Raw genomic sequence first — 21,606 nt, forward strand, 5'->3', positions numbered from 1 at the left:
ACTGATTCACAATATCTTTATGCCCAGGATGAGTAGCCCAAGCAGCAACAAATCGGAAAGGTCGATTCCCTTTAGGTTGAGGACGACCTTTACAACGCACCAGAATAGGGCAATGATCAGACTGAAGCCTATTTAAAACTTCTGCATAAGCCTCTGGAAAGATAGATAACCAACTACTATTTATACAGACTCGATCAAGCTTTTTTGCCACATCAACATAATTTTTCACCCTCCTGTACCAAGAAAACTGCCTCCCGATAGTCTTCAGATCAAACAAACCACTATCCCCTAATGAAGTAGCAAACATGTCTGCTCTTTGATGAGAAAATTGACAGCCCTTAGATTCATGAGAAAATTTGACTTCATTAAAATCACCAAGAACAATCCAAGGTCCTTGAAAAACCATGGATTGTGCAACAAGATAATCCCAAAGGAGAACCCTTTTATTAAATTGAGGACTGCCATAAATACCACTACACCTCCAAATTAAATTATCAAAGTGAACCTCAACAGTAACACCTTGATCAAAAGCATCAATGAACTTACAACAAACACCCTTCATAGAGGATAGAAACCAAATACCTCCCTTATGCCCCTCTGCCTCTACTATACCAACAGAGTGATACCCCAACCTTTCCCAAAATAATTTTAAATGCTGAAAAGGGGAGTGAGTTTCAACCACAATAAAGAAAACAGGTCTAAATTTCCTAACAAGTTCCTTACAATGCACCCGGGCTAACTTATTAGAAGCACCCCTAATATTCCAAACAATCATATTTAAACTATCCATAAATAATAGGGACAGAATAAATAAGAACATAAACTCTAAACAGAATCACCAACCTCAATAGGTGGTTTGTCCTGCGGTACTGGCACACTCTGATCCTCAATAATTGCCACCTTTGGACCCCCTGACACTGCATTTGCCATGCTTCCATCTACTAAGGTTTCCTCCGTTGTGCCACCATTTTTATCAACTGGCGAGTTCTGCAAGGAGGAAGGCCGAGGACGCTTCCGTAGAGAAATTCCACGACGTACAGGAGTTCTGCGCGATGGAGATGGCGCAATTTCATGTTTTTCTTGCTTCCCCATCCTAATGCCAGTTGATTTTCCTCCATCACCATGCAAATTGGGCCTTGGAATCCTTCTCGAACCAAACTTGTGCTGCTTTCCATCTTGGTCCTTCAAACCTGATGACTGGCCCATTGTAAATTTTTTCTTACGCAGCACTTGTTGCCAGCCCTCTCCATCATCCATGCATGCCTCATTAACAAGACCATCAGACACGTGAGGAGCCAATGATTCCGTAACCACATCCTTCCCTTTAACAACTCCTAATTTCTCACCCAAATCACGAGCTTCTGATTCAGCCTCTTTTTGAATCTCATGATTGTTGTGTGGCACTAGTGTTGGGGCTTCATTATTTTTTCCATCACCAAAGGAATTTATGTTTCCTTCCAAGGACTCCTTCTCCATGCACAGCGATTTATCATGCCCATACCGTGCACAAGTAGTACAAATCAACTGTAAACTCTCGTACTCCACTTCATAAGTCACACCCTCCACTATAATATGTTTGATTACAGGCAACTCAAGATTAATTTGAACACAAGCTCGGGCATATTTTCCTCTTTCTGCAAGCTTAGTAGCCAAATCTACTTTCACCGGAATCCCAATTGCAGAAGCAATTCGCAGCATTGCTTGTTCCTGGTAGCACCAAATTGGAAGTCCCGAGACTCGAATCCATACCAGCGTTGATCCAAAGGATTTTTCGCATGGCCTAAAATCCACATCCCATGGCTTTACTGCAACATAGTGACCGTCTATCAACCACGGGCCACCAAGAATGACTTTCTCACGATCCCCAGCAATATCAAATTTAACCAAAAAATATCCAAATCCCACATCCAACAAATCAAACCCTCCTTTGATGCGCCATACTATCCGGAGCTTATGCATGAGAGCCGTGTAGCCATAATACTTATCCAGCACCTTGATCACGATGGCTTCCTTATAAGGTTCAGCTAGACAGCTCTTTGCCTCCTTGGTAAAACTGACACTTGGTGGACGAGAATCACCCTGCTTACCTGTCACCGTCGCGATACCATCCTCAGATAAAGACCCTACTAATGCAAAGGCCTTAGACTTTTCTGCACCAATGACTTTATCTCTAAAAGAGACCTTGGATGGCTTTCCTAACCCCTCTCGAGAAGAACCCTCCTTAACACCGGATGCACACCCACCCACGCTCTCCCCCTTATCTCTTCCGATGGCATGGCCATCTTCCTCACCGTGTTTCACCCTCAACCGCTCGCCCCCGCTTTCTCCTTCTCTCATTCTCTTTGAGTACGGAGTACGTACTCTTTCTTATGTATTTTTCAAGAGTCTTTTTGAATAAGTGATCGATGATTAAACTTTTTTAGTGGTCTTCAACGTTAATTTTTCATCTATTACATATGTTAAATAAAAGAAAAATGCGTGTGAATCATGTACTTTTTCACATTTTTTATTTTTCTCTATGTGTCTCCTCTTTTTTGTTATTTTTTTATTGCTGTTGTTATTATTGTGATTTTTTTCCTCTTCCTTCTTCTAATGATATTGCAATATTTTATTTTTTTATTTATTTGAATTTTTCTTTTGTTTTTATTTTTTATAGTGTTAAAACAAAAAAAAAAATGATGAGAAAATGAAATAAGAAAAAAAAAGATGAAAAAGAAGATGACGATGATGATGAAGAAAAGGAAAAGAGGAGTTTTGAATTGTATAAAATTTATTAGAAAAATAATACCAAAAATTTATAAACTTGACATAGGAAATTTTTTATTTTGACATTGAAATTTTTTAACAGTGACACAAAAAATTTCTTAATTAATTAGAAGTTATCATAAATAAAAACAATACTGAAATTTTTCAACAGTGATATCAAAATTTTTTCCAATATATCTTCTTCTTTTTTTCATATTTTATCTTTTTTTCTCCCAACATGTTCTTTTTCTTCTTTTTCATGTTTTGTTATTGATACAAAATTTTTTCTATATCTTCTTATATTTTACTTCAAAAATAAAAAATTTTATTTAAATAAATTTATTTTAAACTTAAATTATATACTCTTAAGTCCTAAGCAACAAATTATTTTGTAATGTGGCATAGAGATTAATTTAATTTTTGTGTTTATCATGGTATATCTTTTTGTGTTCTATAGCAAATTTAAGTGTCATTTCTATTTTATTTCTATATTTTATATAAAATATTTTTGTGTCATTCTTGTTCTTCTTCTTTTTTATCATCATCATTTTTTTTTGTGTTTTGATTTTCTTCTTTATTCTTTTCCTTCATAAAATTTTTAAAAATACACAAACAAATAAACAAAGAAAGAAGATAAATAAGAACAAGAAAAAAAACGTATAAGTAGAAGAAGAAAACAATGCCGATAACGAAAATGATGATGATGATGATGATGAAAGAAGAAGAGGATAAAGATGAAACTAAAAGAGGAAAAACAATCAAATGAAAAAAAAAAGAAAGAGTGAGGGGGGAAAGAAAAAAAAAAGAGAAAAAAAACGAACAAAGAAGAAAAGAATGTTATATCATGACTTGATTGGATTTGATTACGTACAAAATTTGATTTTCTAGAATTATTGTATTCTTTTAATAAAAAATCATTAATTGATAGATAGACGTTAAATTAGAGAGATAGCACAAAATTAGAAAAAAAAAAAATAAAAGAAAACATGTAAACTGCTAAACTTCTAATAGGATGGTAGTCTGTTTTCGTATAAATCTCTACACCATGTAAGAATTTATGATGATAATTTTCACATAAATTTCTATATTTTATAGCGGTTTATAATGGTAGTCAATTTTCACATAAACCTCTACGCCTTACAACGATTTATGTATAGATTTTGAAACTTCTATATTTTATAGCGATTTATAAAAAGTAGGGTAAAGTACTAAATTGGTCCCCTAGGTTTGGGCGTAATTCTGTTTTGATCCTTAAGGTTTAAAGTGTTCTATTTGAATCCAAAAAAGTTTCATTTAGCATCAATTTAGTCCCACAGTGAGGTCAAAATTAAATAATTAACAAAATGTCCTACATAACAACAGTACAAGAACAAAATCGATAATCTGGAGAACAAGTACAAGCTCTAGAGGCATAAAATCAACCATTGATACATCAATACATTTATTTATTATTTTTTTATAATATAAATAAAATATTTTCTACAAAACTAAAAAAAATAATAAATAAATGTATTGATGCATCAATGGTTGATTTTGTGCCTCTGGAGCTTGTACTTGTTCTCCAGATTATCGATTTTGTTCTTGAACTGTTGTTATATAGGATATTTTGTTAATTATTTAATTTTGACCTCACTGTAGGACTAAATTGATGCTAAATAAAACTTTTTTGGATTCAAATAGAATACTTTAAACCTTAAGGACCAAAACAGAATTACGCCCAAACTTAGGGGACCAATTTAATACTTTACCCTAAAAAGTATGTATAGGACTGAAATATAACCATTTTAAAAAAATTATAATTAGGTAAAATTAAGTTATCCTTTATTTATTTATGCAATTTACCTTATTTTTATGTGGCTATACATTTATATTTATTTATTTGAAAAAAAAATATATTTGTCATTTAAGTTATATGTAAAAAAATATTTATTTATTTACGTGCGTGGTGATATGTTTTATATTTACTAAAATCGGTCAATACTTTTTATTCCATACGTATTATTAAAGTCTATATTATTAAAGTCGATCAAACTTTTATTTACATATTAATATGTATTAATCTAGTTGTTTATAAAAATAGAATACCCAATGAGTACAAAATTGTTTAAACTCATTTTAGAGACACTTAAAATATTCTATAACATTTGGTTTAAAATTGAAATTACACAAATATGTTGGGAATACAAAGTATATTTTTTTCTGTTAATAATATTATTAAATTTTTGTTAATAAATGTTGTAAACACGCTAGTTCATGTTATCATTAGTATAATTTGTTTAAGAGGTAATTATCAAATTGGTATTTAAAAAATTTTTATGCTGATAAAATGGTACCTAAGTCTTATTATTGAGAAAATGACCCTTAAAAAATTTTAAAATTTGACAAACGTGTTCTCCGGTGAGCATGATGCTGACGTGGTCACCGTATGTTGTTGACTTGGCAAAAACTCCCTAACCCTAACCCCTCCCTCCCCAACACACTCTCCCTCCCTCCCCAATGCACTCTTCCCCCTCCGCAATGCAGCATCCATTTTTACCTGCGCAACGCCACTCTCTTTCTAGAGATCGTCGAATCTATCCCGCTCTCTTTCTCTCTCCCTTTCTCTCTAAGCTTCCATTTATAGACTGTCAAAATACCTAATTCCTAAATGAAATCAGCAGAGCAAGTTCCCTTCTCACTCTCCCAGCAGCACCAAGTTCTCTGGCCCCTCTGTTGTCTCCCGTGTCGTCGTCTTCCAGTAGACATTTGGTGAGTTTAAATATGGAATAATCATTTGTTCTTTTCAAAATTCAAGGATGGCATTTGGAATTTTGTGAAGTAATAATATTTAGGGTTTTATATTTTTGAAACTAGTCTTGGTGTTTCTATTCCTCCCTCACTCCACCATGGTTCCTGAAGACGGTGGCGAAGGTTGCACTAGTGGTGGATGAGCAGAGAAGACCACACCGAGGGGATGAGGGAAGTGGTTGAGTGGATAGCAATGAGAGCAGCATGAGGGGTTAAGGCAGCATAAATCGAAGAGGCACGACGCGATTGAGGTGCTGAGAGGATGGTGTAACATCCCGTTACCCTAAGTCTTACCTTTAGCCGTAGAGCGAAGGATAACAAAGCGTCACGACAGTTCTAAAACTCTTTACATTATTAAATATAGAAAGAAATAATAAATACTAGGAGCCCGATGAAGGAATAGAGTTCAAAATCACATAAGCGGAATTACAAAGCGTGAAGCGTTCACACGCGATAACTAAAAACGTAAAGGCACCAGATACAACATGAGGCTTAATATAATAATAGTCAAGATAGGTGTATATATATATATATATATATATATATATATATAAGTATGATAGACATAAAGTACTAGTTACGGATTGCAGGGTTTAGGCCGACTAGTCATATACAGACATAACAGAATTTTTGAGTTAAAACAGCTTATACAACTTAATCTCTCAAAGTAAGCCCCTTGGGCAACAGAATATAATAACAAAAGTGAGAGAACTATGGCATAATAACCAAAATACAAGATAATAAAAGATCCTCCGCTCTGTCACCGTCCGCAAACTCACCGAGGTCGGTTGCGACCTGCATCTGAAAAACAACAACAAAATATGGTATGAGAACTGGAGGTTCTCAGTATAGTAACAGTGCCCAATATATACGATATAAGGTTTCGGAACGCCAAAGGCAATCCTAGAACTTCACATCACAGATATTCAAGCTTAACAAAATAAATAACTTAAACCAAACACCATAAATAGGGTTATCTAAATTTAAGGGATTTTCAACTAATACCAATCACATTGCTGTATCCCACAGCCTTCGCCAACCAAACCTCCGTTCGATCCCATCGCCACCGCCTCCCGATCCTCCTTAACGCCAGTAAAACACATTTAATGCAAATAAGTAAAACATAAATAGTATACAAATATAACAGGTAGATCAACTAGCATTTAGGCATGTTATTCAAATAGGCATAACTCAAGTAACCAAATCAAGAAAGCATGTAGAAGATGCATATGATGAATGTCTACCCTATTTTGGCTTGTGATATCACTTGTCAGTTCAAAATGTTAACCCGACATATCTCCGATGATGTTGCCTTTCTGGCACGACCAAGGATATAGTGCTCTGCTCACTCTTACTTTATCTTGCACCCAGCGAGTTATAGTGCCCGTCACACTCTTTCGGGTTATAGTGCCCGAGTTTACTCTGGCAGCAGAAAGGTTATGTGAGAGGGAGATTGTCGCAACCCTCACATCTCAAAGTCGGCAGGAGACTGCCTCGGCCCCTACAATGGCACCACTACCTCAGGCAAGCAGGAGACTGCCACAGCCCTTGTCTGAGGCGCATAGTGACTTACCAATCATAGCAATTCAGTAATACAGCACAGCTCAGAGCATAACTCTATTTATATTCATTCCAATCTCATCGTCCATCATCAATATTTCAATTTCATCATCAAATCAGCTCCCCACTAGTTCACAGGATAAAACCACCAACTGACATACCAAGCCTAAGTCATCATCTTCTAAAACTCGTATATAAATCCATTAAATCTCAAACATAAACCCATCTATACTAATCCTAGGCCTAATTACTAGCCATAAGTCTTAAGGAGAAGTTAAGGGAGTTTGGAAAGCTAGAGAGTCCTTAAAAATGAAGAAAAACACATTTTCAACAAAACAGGAGTCACGCGTATGCGTGGGTGCATTTTTCTTTGCTCGCATATGCATGCACCTTGCTTGCATACGCGAGATACCAAACCCAAAAGGGTTGGTCGCGTCGTGTGCAGGTGGTCGCGTATGTAACCCCTCAATTTTAGTGCTCGCGTACGCAAGCACCTTGCTCGCGTACGCATGCTGTGTCAGACCCAGAAAAATTAAATACTGTAGAATTTCAGTTTTAAACACCAAACTTTGAACGCTCATAACTTTGTCTACAAAACTCCATTTTCTCCAAACTTTATATCAATTTAAAACTCTTGAAATCATCTTTAATTTAAAATAAAAATCATTCAATTTTAGTATCCGAGTCTCAAGTTATGATCCGCCAAAGTTCACCAAAAATAGGTTTTTACCAAAAGTGACATTTTTCTAGCTTTTCCAAAACTCTGAAAACCAATCCAAAACAAAAACTTACTCAAATATTCCAAACTCAACCATTTCAATACCAAAACACACTGAATCTAGACCCAATGTACCTCAATCAATGTCTAACCATTCCACTCAATATTTCCTCTTCTCCAGTCAATAACTCATATATCCAATAAATCTCAATAACATTATTAATCAATATCAACCATCAAAATCATCACAATCATCAAATTTAATCAACACTCATAACCATTATTCACAATTTTTACCAATCTATTTGTAACATCACAAACACTATCTTCACAATATTACGTCATCATACTCATAAATATCCATCATCACACACAATAATCATCAACATATTCATATATTGCTCACTTCAACATTCCATATATTCATCTCCATCATACAACATAAATCCACATATAATTAAGCATACACCAACATCATTCAATCCTATCTTATGGTCCACTAGGCTAAGTTTCACGAAACATTATATACTATATAAAGAAAACTGAAACCATACCTCGGCCGATTATCCTCCACGCACAAAACCACTTTACCACAAGCTTTCAAGTCTTCACTCAATACCAAACAAGACCAAGAATACTCTATATCATGAAAACCAATAAGAATCAAAGCTAGGGTTTATGACATTCAACTAAACACAAGAGTTTAGTAATATCTTACCTTGTCCAACGAGTTTTCGGGTAAAATCCACTACTCACCCAAGCTAGATTACACATAAACAACAAGAATACAAAGAAACTCAACAACCCAAAGGCCATTTTCGAAAATGACATAGGGCAGAGAAACTAAAGAGGAAAGAGTGAGTTTCTTACTACTTTGTCTAGATAGAAATGAAGAGTTAGACGAGAGCTTCGCGTGGCCGCAACCGGCTCGTCAATCCGAGCACCGTAGCTCAAGACATGGCTCAAAGAAGGAGAGAGTGGATAGTGCTCTTCTTCTTTCTCTCTTCTCTCAAAATCAGCGCCCCTCTCTCCCTCTATGTGCTGAAAATGAGCTTTCTTGGCTAATTTAAGGCTTTATATATGTTTATCTTGGGCTCAACTTGGGCCTGGTCCAACCGCGTAGCATTTTTGGTTCGTTTGGCCTAACTTTAGGCCAAAACCTTTAGAATACGCGCCCGGTTTGTTATTTCAAAAACTCTTTTAAGGTTTTTTACTATTTTTATTCTCTCTCATGCAGCACTGGACAGACATAAGCTGGTACTGCCGGCTAATCTATCGGTACGCGTTTTTACTCGAAAATTTTTAAAAGAAAATATTTTTCCACTCAAAAAAATCCACTAAATCCGAATCTCACATTTATATTAAAAAAAAAACACTTTTATATTTTTGAACCTATTCCGGGTAATTAAATTATTATATTCTACTTATGCAGTTTTCGTAAAAACTTCTATTTTTACAGATGGCGCGGTTGAGAAGTTCGGAGAAGAAGAATAACTGTGAGGACTCCCATGGGCATGTGTGGGTTGGGTATTATTGCAGAAACCATGGTGGATGAGAGAGGAAGGAAAATGCCAAGAGAGGAAGGAACCATGGTGGAATCGCCGATTACCTCTCTGGATAACCAATCTACCATCTTTGTTGGAGAACCAACCCACCATCTTCGTCATCAGAAATGCCATCACTGTTGTTGGAGAAAGCAAAAGGGTCAGAGTGCGAGAGCAAGAGAGTCCGTTTGGGAGGGTGGGGGGGAGTGCGTTGGGAAGGGAGAGATTAAGGTTAGGTGGTTTGCCAGGCCATCAAAACACGGTAGTCACATAAGCATTGTGCTCACTAGAGATATGCTCCGGCAAGCTCGGGGGCATGCTTGTCAAATTTTAAAAGCTTTCAGGGACATTTTATTAATAACAAAAGTCAGGTACTATTTTGTCAGTGTCAAAATTTTTTGAGTACCGATTTAGTATTTACCTCTTTGATTAATTATTTTGTTAGTAAAAATGATCCATGTATATTAAAAGTCGGTAATTAAATTAGCTGTGATGTATTTAAGTATATTTATATATATACATTTGTTCACACATTTTTCAAGAAAATAATCAACATATGTATTTGGTTATATTTATATATAGGTTTAATTATTCTGTCGGTCTCTATAATTTCACCAAATTTTTAATTGGATTCTTATACCTTTTTCTTAATTGGGTTCTGTTACAGCCTGGTCCAAATGTCCCGTGGGCCGACCCGACCCATAGGCCACCCGACCGAACGGTCGGGTGCGAGGCGCTCAACCACCGACCCGGACACGCGTCCTTGACATCTCTTTACTACAGTTATATTAGGAACCTTCGAGGAAGGTGGGTTTGCCCTTGTGGGACCCGCCTCTGACATAGTATATATGGGGAGGGTCCTACCCCTCCCCCAAGGTACGTCACATACCCCATTTCTCACTTTTGCCTGTACACCTGACTGACTAGAGCATCAGAGTGTCTTTGCAGGTGACACCCCCCCTCTCCAGACGAAGAACTCGGGACGTTAGTTACTCCATCTCTAACCCAGTGACCCAGTACCAGGCAGGACCCCATTTTACCAATCGAAGTACCACCTCGAATCGTCCGGTACCCGAGCTACCGTACATTGGCACCGTCTGTAGGGAACGCCTGAATGGATGTCGTACTAGGCCCTGGAGGACCAGGCCGTGGGGCCGAGCACAGAGGGGAAGCCTCGGTGGCTTCCTCCCGGAAGCGCACAAGGTCCCCTCCACGACGAACCGAGCTATCTTCACGATCTCAAGAAAGACGCCCCTTTGGGGGAACAGGCAGCAATAGCGCTAGAAAAATGCAGGAACTGCATCACAGGATGCAGAACCTGGAGCGCTAGCTGGCAGATCAGGAACATCGCCAACAAACTCTCGAATCAATCTACTCCCATTCTCCTCCGAGAAGTCACTCCCGGTGAACGCCTAGCCCACGATATGAACCCGAGAGCGCCCGGGAGGAAGAAGGACACCCAAGAAGACGCCACGACCCCATCATATACACCCGGCAGGAAAGAAGGCGCGCCACGGAGCGAGACCGGGAAGACGACGGGGGAAGACCAAGGAGAACGTGGCGACCCGTGATATTGGGCGCAACCCCGTTTCATCGTTCCATCCTCGAGGTCCGGCTACCAAAGCACTTTGATAAGCTGACGGACATGAGGTACGACGGAATCCAAGACCTGTAGGAGCACCTTACGACCTTCGAGGCCAGGATGAACCTGGAGGGAGAGGGAGACGAAGTGAGGTGCCGCGCCTTCCCGGTCACTCTGGCGGGACCTGCGATAAGGTGGTTTAACAGCCTCCCCCAGGGCTCGGTGGCCAGGTTTTCGGACATCAGCCGCACTTTCCTGGCCCAATTTCCTACCAGAATTGCAAAGGCAAAGCACCCGATCAATTTACTCGGGGTGACTCAGAAATCCGACGAGCCGACCAGAAAATATCTAGACCGGTTCAACGAAGAGTGCTTAGAGATCGACGAGCTAACTGATTCAGTAGCTAGCCTATGTTTGACGAATGGACTTTTGAATGAGGACTTCAGGAAGCATCTCACGACGAAGCCGGTGTGGACGATGCAGGAAATCCAAAGCGTAGCCAGGGAATATATCAACGATGAAGAAGTCAGTCAAGTCGTAGCTGCCAACAAGTGGCAGCCCTCCTACAATCAACCTCGGCAGCACGGGGGTGGAGAAAGGCAGAAGGAGCACGCCAGAGACGGCGGTCCGGGAAAGACATCCAGGCCATTTTCTTGGGTTAGAAAGTTCACCAATTACACCCCCCTCATCGCCCCCATCATAGAAGTTTATCAGCAGATAGCCGAGAAGGGAATTTTGTCAAGGCCCCGTACTCTAAAGGACCGAACCGGGGGGAACAAGATCCTCTATTGTGATTATCATAAGGGCTATGGACATAAGACGCAGGATTGCTTCGACCTGAAGGACACGTTAGAACAAGCTATCTGGGACGGAAAACTAGCCGAATTCTCCCACCTCATCAGGGAACCAAGGAAACGAGATTGCGACCGTGAAGGAGAGGACAAGACCCGCGCAGTGAAGCGACGTCATGAACCGGACGACAACGAACACGGCCTTACCATAGTGAACGTGGTAACAGCAAGAGACGCAGCCCCATGGTCGAAGTCGGCACACAAGAAAGACGCCAAAGTCCTGGTGGTTTCCTCATCTTTCGCGCGAAGCTCTAAGAGGTTTCCACCCATCTCGTTCGGTCCGGAAGACCAGTGGTTCGATGAGGTCGTGGAAAGGCCTCCCATGGTCATCACGGCCGGAGTGGGAACCGGCCTCATCAAGTGGATTCTCGTAGACACCGGGGCTGACTCGAATATCATGTTTCGCAATGTGTTCGATGCCTTGGGCCTACGGGATTCCGACTTAAAGACCCACTAGCACTATGTTGTAGGCTTAGGCGACCATTTCATCAAGCCAGACGGGATAATCTCCCTGCCGACATCCGTAGGACTAGGACAGGGGCGAAGATCAGTAATGGCTGAGTTCGTGGTTCTGCGAGACTCCACGGCCTACAACATCATCCTAGGACGGAAGACCATCAATGATATCGGGGCAGTGATCAGTACAAAGATGTTGGTAATGAAGTTCATCGTGGATGACGGATCCGTGGGATCTATAAAAGGAGACTTGGAAACGGCCGTCGTTTGCGACAATGCCAGTCTCTCATTAAGGAAGAAGTCCAAGGAAGCATCGGGAGTATTCCTTGCCGAACTGGATGCTAGAGTCGATGACAAACCCAGACCCAAACCGGAAGGGAACTTAGAGAAATTCAGAGTTGGCGACACAGAGGAGAAGTTCACCTTCGTGAACAGAAACCTCCCACACGACCTGAAGGAGACCTTAATAGAAATGATCAGGGCTAACGGCGACCTGTTTGCTTGGACGCCAGCCGACATGCCGGGGATAGACCCCCAACTCATGTCACACCACTTGGCCGTCAAGGCGGAGGCCAAACCGGTGGCTCAGAGGAGAATGGAGGATGTGTGTGGATTACTTCGATCTCAACAAAGTGTGCCCTAAGGACTGCTACCCCTTACCCAACATTAATGCGCTCGTCAACGTGGCAGCAGGATATCGGTATCTGAGCTTCATGGATGCTTATTCTGGCTACAATCAGATACCGATGCACTGGCTAGACGAGGAGAAGACAGCGTTCATAACGCCCGGAGGAACATACTGCTACAAGGTAATGTCGTTTGGGCTGAAGAATGCAGGGGCCACCTACCAGAGGTTGATGAATAAGATATTCAGCGACCTCATAGGCAAAACGGTGGAAGTATACGTCGATGATATCTTAGTAAAGACCACCCGACCTGATGACCTCGTAGGAGATCTGGAAAACGTATTCGCCTCCCTCCGACAACACAGCATGAGGCTCAACCTACTTAAATGTGCTTTCGCCATGGAAGCAAGAAAGTTCTTGGGGTTCATGATAACCCAAAGAGGGGTAGAGGCCAATCCGGAAAAATGTGAAGCAATACTCCAGATGAAGAGCCCGTGATGCATTAAAGACGTCCAAAGGTTGACAGGGAGGCTCACCACACTATCACGGTTCCTCGGAGCGTCGGCTGCTAGGGCGCTACCATTTTCCAACCTTATGAAAAAGGGGATAGCATTTGAATGGACCCCGGCGTGCGAAGAAGCATTCAAACATTTCAAAGAGATTCTCGCAACACCACCCGTTCTCGGGAAGCCCAAGGTCGGAAAACCGCTCTACCTGTATTTAGCCATAACGGATGAAGCGATGGCGGCGGTTTTGGTGCGGGAAGAAGAGAAGGTTCAACAACCAATTTACTTCGTGAGCAAAGCACTGCAAGGAGCAGAGTTGAGATACAGTAAATTAGAAAAGTTGGCACTCGCACTCCTGACCTCTTCCCGTATATTACGACAGTACTTCCAAGGTCATCAGGTGGTCGTGAGGACAGACCAGGGAATCCGCCAGATACTGCAGAAACCCGACTTAGCGGGAAGAATGATGACTTGGGCCATCGAGCTGTCACAGTACGACTTGCAATATGAGCCCAGGCATGCGATTAAGGCGCAGGCCATGGCCGATTTCTTGGTAGAAGTAACAAGGGACCCAACCGAGATGACGAGTATACGGTAGAGGCTCCACGTAGACGGGGCCTCCAACCAGATGTTCGGAGGTGCCGGGATCATCCTGGAGAGCCCTGCTGGAGTCATATACGAACAGTCGATCAAGTTCGAGTTCCCAGTATCAAACAATCAAGCAGAGTACGAGGCCTTTCTGGGTGGCTTAACCTTAGCACGGGAAGTCGGCGCTACCAGGCTAGAAGTATGCAGTGACTCGCAGGTCGTTACTTCTCAAGTCAACGGGACCTACCAAGCCAGAGACTCCTTGTTACAGAAATATCTGGAGAAGGCTAAAGAGTTGAGCAAACAATCTGAGGAGGTCACGATCCAACACGTTCCGAGAGAAAGGAACACACGGGCGGACCTCCTGTCCAAGCTAGCAAGCACAAAACCAGGGGCCGGCAACCAGTCTCTCATTCAGGGTTTGATAAAGGCACCAGCAGTCACCCTCCACTTGATAAAAATAAATCCCTCCTGGATGGACCCGATCACTGACTTTTTGGAAAGCGGCAAGCTTCCCGACAACGAGAAGGCGGCCAAAGCATTGAGAAGGGAGGCGGCCAAATACGCGACCATACAAGGGTAGTTGTTTAGAAAGGGACTCAGCCAACCTTTGCTAAAGTGCCTACCCTGACCAAACGGACTATGTGCTTAGAGAGGTCCATAAGGGGTGCTGCGGTCATCACATCGGGGGCAAAGCCCTAGCAAAAAAGCTCATCAGAGCCGGTTATTACTAGCCATCAATGATGAGGGACTCCAAAAAATTCGTAAGGAAATGCGTCAAGTGCCAGGAGAACGCCAATTTCTATAAGGCGCCGGCTTCCGAGTTAAGCTTGTTGACGTTTTCCCGACCTTTCTCACAGTGGGGAGTCGACCTCTTGGGACCCTTCCCGGTTGGTCCGGGGCAAGTCAAGCATCTCATAGTCACTATCGACTACTATACCAAGTGGATAGAGGCTGAGCCGATGGCCAGTATATCCTCATCCAATTGTCGAAAGTTTTGTGGAGACAGGTGATAACTCGATTCGGCATCTCGGAAGTCGTTATCTCTGATAACAGGACGCAGTTCACTGACAAGAAGTTCATAGAGTTCCTCGCCGGTTTGGGCGTAAAGCAAAAGTTCTCATCTATAGAACATCCTCAGACGAACGGCCAAGTTGAGGCCGCAAACAAGGTCATCTTGCTAGGCCTCAAGAAGCGGCTGGATAATAAAAAGGGTGCATGGGCTGACGAACTCGCCTCAGTTCTCTGGTCTTACCGAACGACCGAGCAATCGTCCACATGAGAAACCCCTTTCCGCCTACGTATGGGGTTGATGCTATGATACCCGTTGAGGTCGGCGAGCCGAGCCCACGATTACTTTTGGAGGGAGTGGAGGAAGCTGTAGAGAAGGACCTAGTAGATGAGGCTAGAGAGATGGCCCATTTGTCAGAGGTAGCACTAAAGCAAAGAATGACCATGCGCTACAACACCAAAGTATTCAGGAGAGAATTTGAACAAAATGACCTCGTCCTGCGGTGCAACGACATCGGGCTGCCGACTCAAGGGGAAGGTAAGCTGGCGGCAAACTGGGAAGGCCTCTACAGGGTCAAAGAAGTGATTGGCAATGGCGCCTACAAATTGGAGATGCTTGATGGCAAGGAAGTCCCGAGAACATGGAATGCAGGTAACTTAAGAAGGTTTTATTCTTAGTTCAGACACACCGAGTAGGCGATATGACGAGCTCAGTAATACTCGGGTTCCCCTTTACCATCAAAGAATTTACCTCTGTTAAATACTTATCATTGCAATAGACTTGTTCAACTATCGATTAATGTTCACTTGTTAAATTTACTCTTCCCCATTTATACATCCCATGACAACAAATTTCTTACAATACATGTCAAACGGGACATCGACACGGTACCCCGGGATTGATCACCCCGGGAACCGACTAAGTTAACGCCATAACAAACAGCTACAATGATAGTGAAGCCACGACTTGGCTTCGTCAAAATTACCAACACAATGGTAAACAAACACGAGCGACGAGCCAATACCAACAAAACGGTAACAAAATAGAACAAAAACGCACTGTTGAATAAGCGGAAAAAGACGGTAAACATATGCCGACCAAGCGACTATCAAAGTGTATTAAAAGTTACAAGTTCTACAAGTTCATCAAGCAGCGCAACAAGTTCCACAACAAAATTACAAACTCCATGCAAGAGTACAGAGATCACTTCTTCGGCATATCGATAATCTTGCCGTCTTTGATTGTTTTGAAAACCTCGATTGCCGAGGTGTCGAAGTCAGGAGCCACGATTTTCACTTGAGCCTTAAGGGCCTCTTCAGTTATCAGGATCGCACTCTTCCCCTGCTTCACGGTATCTTTGTACTTCTTCTTAAACTCTTCAGCTTCGGCTTGAGCAGTCCTAGCCGACGAGATGGCCACATCACGTTCCTTCTCTAAAGCAACCACCCGGCCCTGCGTAGCATTGAGCTAGCTCTCCAAAGTCATCTCCCGCTCGGTTAGCCGGGAAACGGTGGCATCAGAGATCTTCAACTTTTCCTCAGCAGATGTGGCCTTCTCCTCGGCAGCCTTAAGCTTCTCCTCTGCTTTGGACAGCTGCTCCCGAAGCGTTCCAACTTGAGTCTTGAATTGATTGTTGGCCTTAGCAGCAGATTCGAGCTTCCTATGCATTGACTGCATTCCTGACAGCTCAAACTCGGCCTTCCGAGCTGTGGCAGCACCACAGAGGAGGGTACGGTACATCCACCTCGCCTGCCCCGCAAGGTCGGAGCCGTGGAAATGTTCCTTCGTGCCGGGAAGCAGCTGGGAGTCTATAAAGTTCCCGGCATCAAAGTTCCTCTTCATTACGGTGAGGGCTCCTTCAGGGCTGGAGGACGACTTCTGCCTCTTGGGGTTGTGGATAACCTTCAAGTCATCCTCTTCGACTTGTGGATCGGAGGTCGAGTCCCCAGTACCGACCACCTCCTCACGAACAGGAGAGACACGCTCCCCGTCAGCATCGCGGTCCGGCATCTCGACATTATGGGGTGGAGACACCGCTTGGTTCTCCTTATTTTCAGGCAGGGCCTCTGGCTTCCAGTCAACCGTCTCTTCATCGCTGTCAGCTAGGAAAGTATTATACAAATTCTCAAGACCTGTCATGTCGGCAGATATTCCCACTACAAAATAATAAAACAGGTTAGTCGTGAAATCGGCATAACAAATCGAAGCAACAATAATGCAAAAGATGCAAGTTAAAGCTACTTACAAATATAATTTCTAGCGACCTCCCGGTCACCCATAGGAAGGTGGGAATTCACGTAGTTTTTCCCAAAAATGGCCAACAACATGTCGGCAATCTTTTTGTCCACAGCGGACATCCCCTTGTAGGTCACCTTAATAAAGGTGTTGGACCTTGCCCCGAAACTCCAATATGTCGGGATGAGGCGTTGCTCTTCTAACGACAGCCAGAAGGGATGGCGACCTTTGACTGGATGCACCTTGAAATACTTATCCTTAAACCCATGGTACGAGTCCTCGAACAAGCCAAAAATCCTCTGACCCTAGGCAGATCGGAAGGACATGAACCCTTTCCTCGCCTTCTCTTCTTTGGAAGGATTCATGAGGTTGAAGAGACAAAGAAAAAGTTGACTGACACCGGCAGCTCCAAGTATTTACACACCATCTCGAAATAGCAGATGGAAGCCCAACTGTTCGGATGCAATTGCGATGGCGCCACGGAGATCCAGTTAAGGAGCGCCATCTAAAAAGAAGAGAAAGGAATGCGAACCCCCAATTGGGTGAACATTACCTTGTAGAACCAAACCCAGTCAGCAACTCGGGGGGAGTGGAGGTTGAGTTCGTATAACTGTTCGTTGGGGGCAGGAACGAAAACATCGTAGTTGCCCTCCTCATCAGTCCCGCCGCACAAGTACTCGGCTTGACGGAACTCTGTAAGCTCCTCCTCACCCATCTGGTTTGGGGAGTCCTTCACGTCGGAAGTCACCCAAGCATACCGGTCATAACCCGCGCTTGAGGAGGAAGCTCGTGAGACGAAACAAGGCATACCTACAGTGGGGGCACCACTCGGTTAGTCTACGAGGTCGGGAGCTTGAAAAAGACCCAGAAACTATATTTAGCCTATTCATTAGCCGAAATCAAGCATGGCTGAGGCAAATCCTAAGTAAAAGCCTAAAAAACTAATTCCCTGGAATGGTAACCCCCCTAATGCACCTATCTAGCACTATCATCAGCCAGCATACAAGTTAAGCCAGAAGAGCAACATGCATACAGGAGCATAGACAACGAAGGTAAAATAAACACAAAACAAAGAATGAGGGGCGAGCGCTTACCAGGACAATTGCAGCGAGTCGAAAGGGAGCAAGAAGGAGCGAATGCACAGGGATGCAGAAATAGCAGTGGAAAATTTGAGATAGAAGAAGATGGAAATGGAAAGAGCAAGGAAATGAAGTGAAAACGAAATGTGAAACTAACTGGGGGATTAAGAAACTGACTCAGGAAGCGCGAAAGATAAAGGGAAAAACAGTCTTTGCGTGTAGGGTTTTGAAATAATTCATTATGAGCATTTAATGCTCAGCACGAAGAATGAGACAATGAACGGTTATCCCCAGCAACAAACAGACACGCGCGCAAGAGGCACGTCCACTCCACGAGAGGCCGACCTAGCGACAACACACAAGAGAGGACATAACACGCCACCAACGACCCTCAGGATCCTTGCTGGCGCATTGGGGGCACTGCTACGGCCTGGCCCAAACGTTCCGTGGGCCGACCCGACCCATAGGCCACCCGACCCGAACGGTCGGGTGCGAGGCGCTCAACCACCGACCCGGACACGTGTCCTTGACAGCTCTCTACTACAGCTGTATTAGGAAGCTTCGAAGAAGGTGGGTCTGCCTTTGTGGGACCCGCCTCTGACACGGTATATATGGGGAGGGTCCTACCCCTCCCCCAAGGTACGTCACTGATGAGCGGATAATTTATACGCTTTTTGGCATTGTTTTTAGTATGTTTTTAGTAGAATCTAGTTACTTTTAGGGATGTTTTCATTGGTTTTTATGTTAAATTCACATTTCTGGACTTTACTATGAGTTTGTGTGTTTTTCTGTGATTTCAGGTATTTTCTGGCTGAAATTAAGGGACTTGAGCAAAAATCAGATTCAGAGGTTGAAGAAGGACTGCTGATGCTGTTGGATTCTGACCTCCCTACACTCAAAATGGATTTTCTGGAGCTACAGAACTCAAAATGGCGCGCTTCCAATTGCATTGGAAAGTAGACATCCAGGGTTTTCCAGCAATATATAATAGTCCATACTTTGCCTAAGTTTAGATGACGCAAACTGGCGTTCAACGCCAGCTCTCTGCCCAATTCTGGCGTCCAGCGCCAGAAACAAGTTGCAAAGTGGAGTTCAATGCCCAAACTGGCACAAAAGCTGGCGTTCAACTCCAAGAAGGATCTCTACACGTGCAAAACTCAAGCTCAGCCCAAGCACACACCAAGTGGGCCCCGGAAGTGGATTTATGCATCAATTACTTACTTCTGTAAACCCTAGTAGCTAGTTTATTATAAATAGGACCTTTTACTATTGTATTAGATATCTTTGATTAGTTGGATGCTATCTTAGATCACATTTTGGGGCTAGCCATTCGGCCATGCCTGGGCCTTTCACTTATGTATCTTCAACGGTAGAGTTTCTACACTCCATAGATTAAGGTGTGGAGCTCTGCTGTTCCTCAAAGATTAATGCAAAGTACTACTGTTTTCTATTCAATTCATCTTATTTCGCTTCTAAGATATTCATTCGCACTTCAACCTGAATGTGATGAACGTGACAATCATCATCATTCCCTATGAACGCGTGCCTGACAACCACTTCCGTTCTACATTAGATTGAATGAGTATCTCTTAGATCTCTTAATCAGAATCTTCGTGGTGTAAGCTAGAATGATGGAGGCATTCAAGAGAATTCGGAAAGTCTAAACCTTGTCTGTGGTATTCCGAGTAGGATTCAATGATTGAATGACTGTGACGAGCTTCAAACTCGCGAGTGCTGGGCGTAGTGACAGACGCAAAAGGAGGGTGAATCCTAATCCAGCATGATCGGGAACCTCAGATGATTAGCCGTGCCGTGACAGGGCATCTTGGACCATTTTCACAAGAGGAGGGGATGTAGCCACTGACAACGGTGATGCCCTTGCATAAAGCCAGCCATGGAAAGGAGTAAGACTGATTGGATGAAGACAGCAGGAAAGCAGAGGTTCAGAGGAACGAATGCATCTCCATACGCTTATCTGAAATTCTCACCAATGATTTACATAAGTGTTTCTATCCTTATTCTAGTATTAATTTCAAAAACCCCATTACTATTTTATATCCGCCTGACTAAGACTTACAAGGTGACCATAGCTTGCTTCATACCAACAATCTCCGTGGGATCGACCCTTACTCACGTAAGGTTTATTACTTGGACGACCCAGTGCACTTGCTGGTTAGTTATGCGAAGTTGTGAAGATATGTTTAGACCATGGTTCTGTGCATCCATTTTGGTGCCATTGCCAGGGAATCAATTTCGAACAACAATTCACAACCTGAGTAACAATTTCGCATACCAAGTTTTTGGCGCCGTTGCCGGGGATTGTTCGAGTTTAGACAACTGACGGTTCATCCTGTTGCTCAGATTAGGTAATTTTCTTTTTATTTTAATTTTCAAAAATTTTTCAAAAATCTTTCAAAAAAAAAAATTTCTCATCAGTTTTCGAAAAAAAAAATTTAAAAATGTTTTCAAAAATATTTTTTTTCAGAATTTGTAAGAATGAATTCTAGTGTTTCATGAAACATGTTGAATCCTATCTGGCTGTAAAGCCATACCCAAACTGCTTTGGGATTGGTCTTCAACTAATCACCTCAGTGGATGTAATTTACATACTAAAGCTTGGCTGGCTATTAAGCCATGCCTGACCCTTTGATTGGAGCTTTAGACTAAAGAGCATAAGATTCCTGGAATTCATATTAAAAATTTTGGAATTGTTATTTTTCTTAAAAATGATTTTCGAAAAAAATTAAAAGAAAATACAAAAAAATCAGAAAATCATAAAAATCAAAAATATTTTTTATGTTTCTTGTTTGAGTCATGTGTCATGTTATAAGTTTGGTGTCAATTGCATGTTCATCTTGCATTTTTCGAAAAAATTCATGCATTCATAGTGTTCTTCATGATCTTCAAATTGTTCTTGGTAAGTCTTCTTGTTTGATCTTTGCATTTGCATGTTTTGTGTCTTTTCTTGTTTTTCATATGCATTCTTGAATTCTTAGTGCCTAAGCATTAAAGATTTCTAAGTTTGGTGTCTTGCATGTTTTCTTTGCATTAAAAATTTTTCAAAAATGTGTTCTTGATGTTCATCATGATCTTCATAGTGTTCTTGGTGTTCATCTTGACATTCATAGCATTCTTGCATGCATTCATTGTTTTGATCCAAAACTTTCATGCATTGCATCATTTTTCTGGTTTTTCTCTCTCATCATAAAAATTCAAAAATAAAAAAAATATCTTTCCCTGTTTCTCTCTTAAAATCTCGAAAATTAGATTTGACTTTTTCAAAAATTTTTAAAATCTAGTTGTTTTTATGAGTCAAA

General features: G+C 42.0%; 3 protein-coding genes across 3 annotated transcripts; 2 read left to right on the forward strand and 1 right to left on the reverse strand.

The window, feature by feature from the left end:
• Positions 1–670: 670 nt before the first annotated feature.
• LOC148544677 (uncharacterized) lies at positions 671–2,337 on the reverse strand. Its single transcript, XM_088497788.1, has one exon. The coding sequence runs from the start codon at positions 2,335–2,337 to the stop codon at positions 826–828; it is 1,512 nt and encodes a 503-aa protein (XP_088353914.1). The 3' UTR covers positions 671–825.
• Positions 2,338–11,056: 8,719 nt separating this feature from the next.
• On the forward strand, positions 11,057–12,244 carry LOC107615455 (uncharacterized). Its single transcript, XM_016317516.1, has one exon. The coding sequence runs from the start codon at positions 11,057–11,059 to the stop codon at positions 12,242–12,244; it is 1,188 nt and encodes a 395-aa protein (XP_016173002.1).
• Positions 12,245–14,706: 2,462 nt separating this feature from the next.
• Positions 14,707–15,245, forward strand: LOC148544678 (uncharacterized). Its single transcript, XM_088498977.1, has 2 exons — positions 14,707–14,853; positions 14,973–15,245. Exons 1-2 carry the CDS (start codon positions 14,707–14,709, stop codon positions 15,243–15,245), a joined length of 420 nt encoding a protein of 139 aa, XP_088355103.1.
• Positions 15,246–21,606: the final 6,361 nt, after the last annotated feature.

Source organism: Arachis ipaensis, chromosome B9 (assembly GCF_059453495.1).
Source record: "Arachis ipaensis isolate K30076 ecotype BB chromosome B9, ASM5945349v1, whole genome shotgun sequence".
Taxonomy (NCBI): domain Eukaryota; kingdom Viridiplantae; phylum Streptophyta; class Magnoliopsida; order Fabales; family Fabaceae; genus Arachis; species Arachis ipaensis.

Bases quoted from the DNA above. Each gene is read 5' to 3' on its own strand.
- LOC148544677 (XM_088497788.1), bottom strand. From the start codon at position 2,337: ATGAGAGAAGGAGAAAGCGGGGGCGAGCGGTTGAGGGTGAAACACGGT.
- LOC107615455 (XM_016317516.1), top strand. From the start codon at position 11,057: ATGAACCTGGAGGGAGAGGGAGACGAAGTGAGGTGCCGCGCCTTCCCG.
- LOC148544678 (XM_088498977.1), top strand. From the start codon at position 14,707: ATGAGGGACTCCAAAAAATTCGTAAGGAAATGCGTCAAGTGCCAGGAG. The intron at 14,854-14,972 runs GTTGGTCCGGGG...TTGTGGAGACAG, and splicing joins ACCTCTTGGGACCCTTCCCG to GTGATAACTCGATTCGGCAT.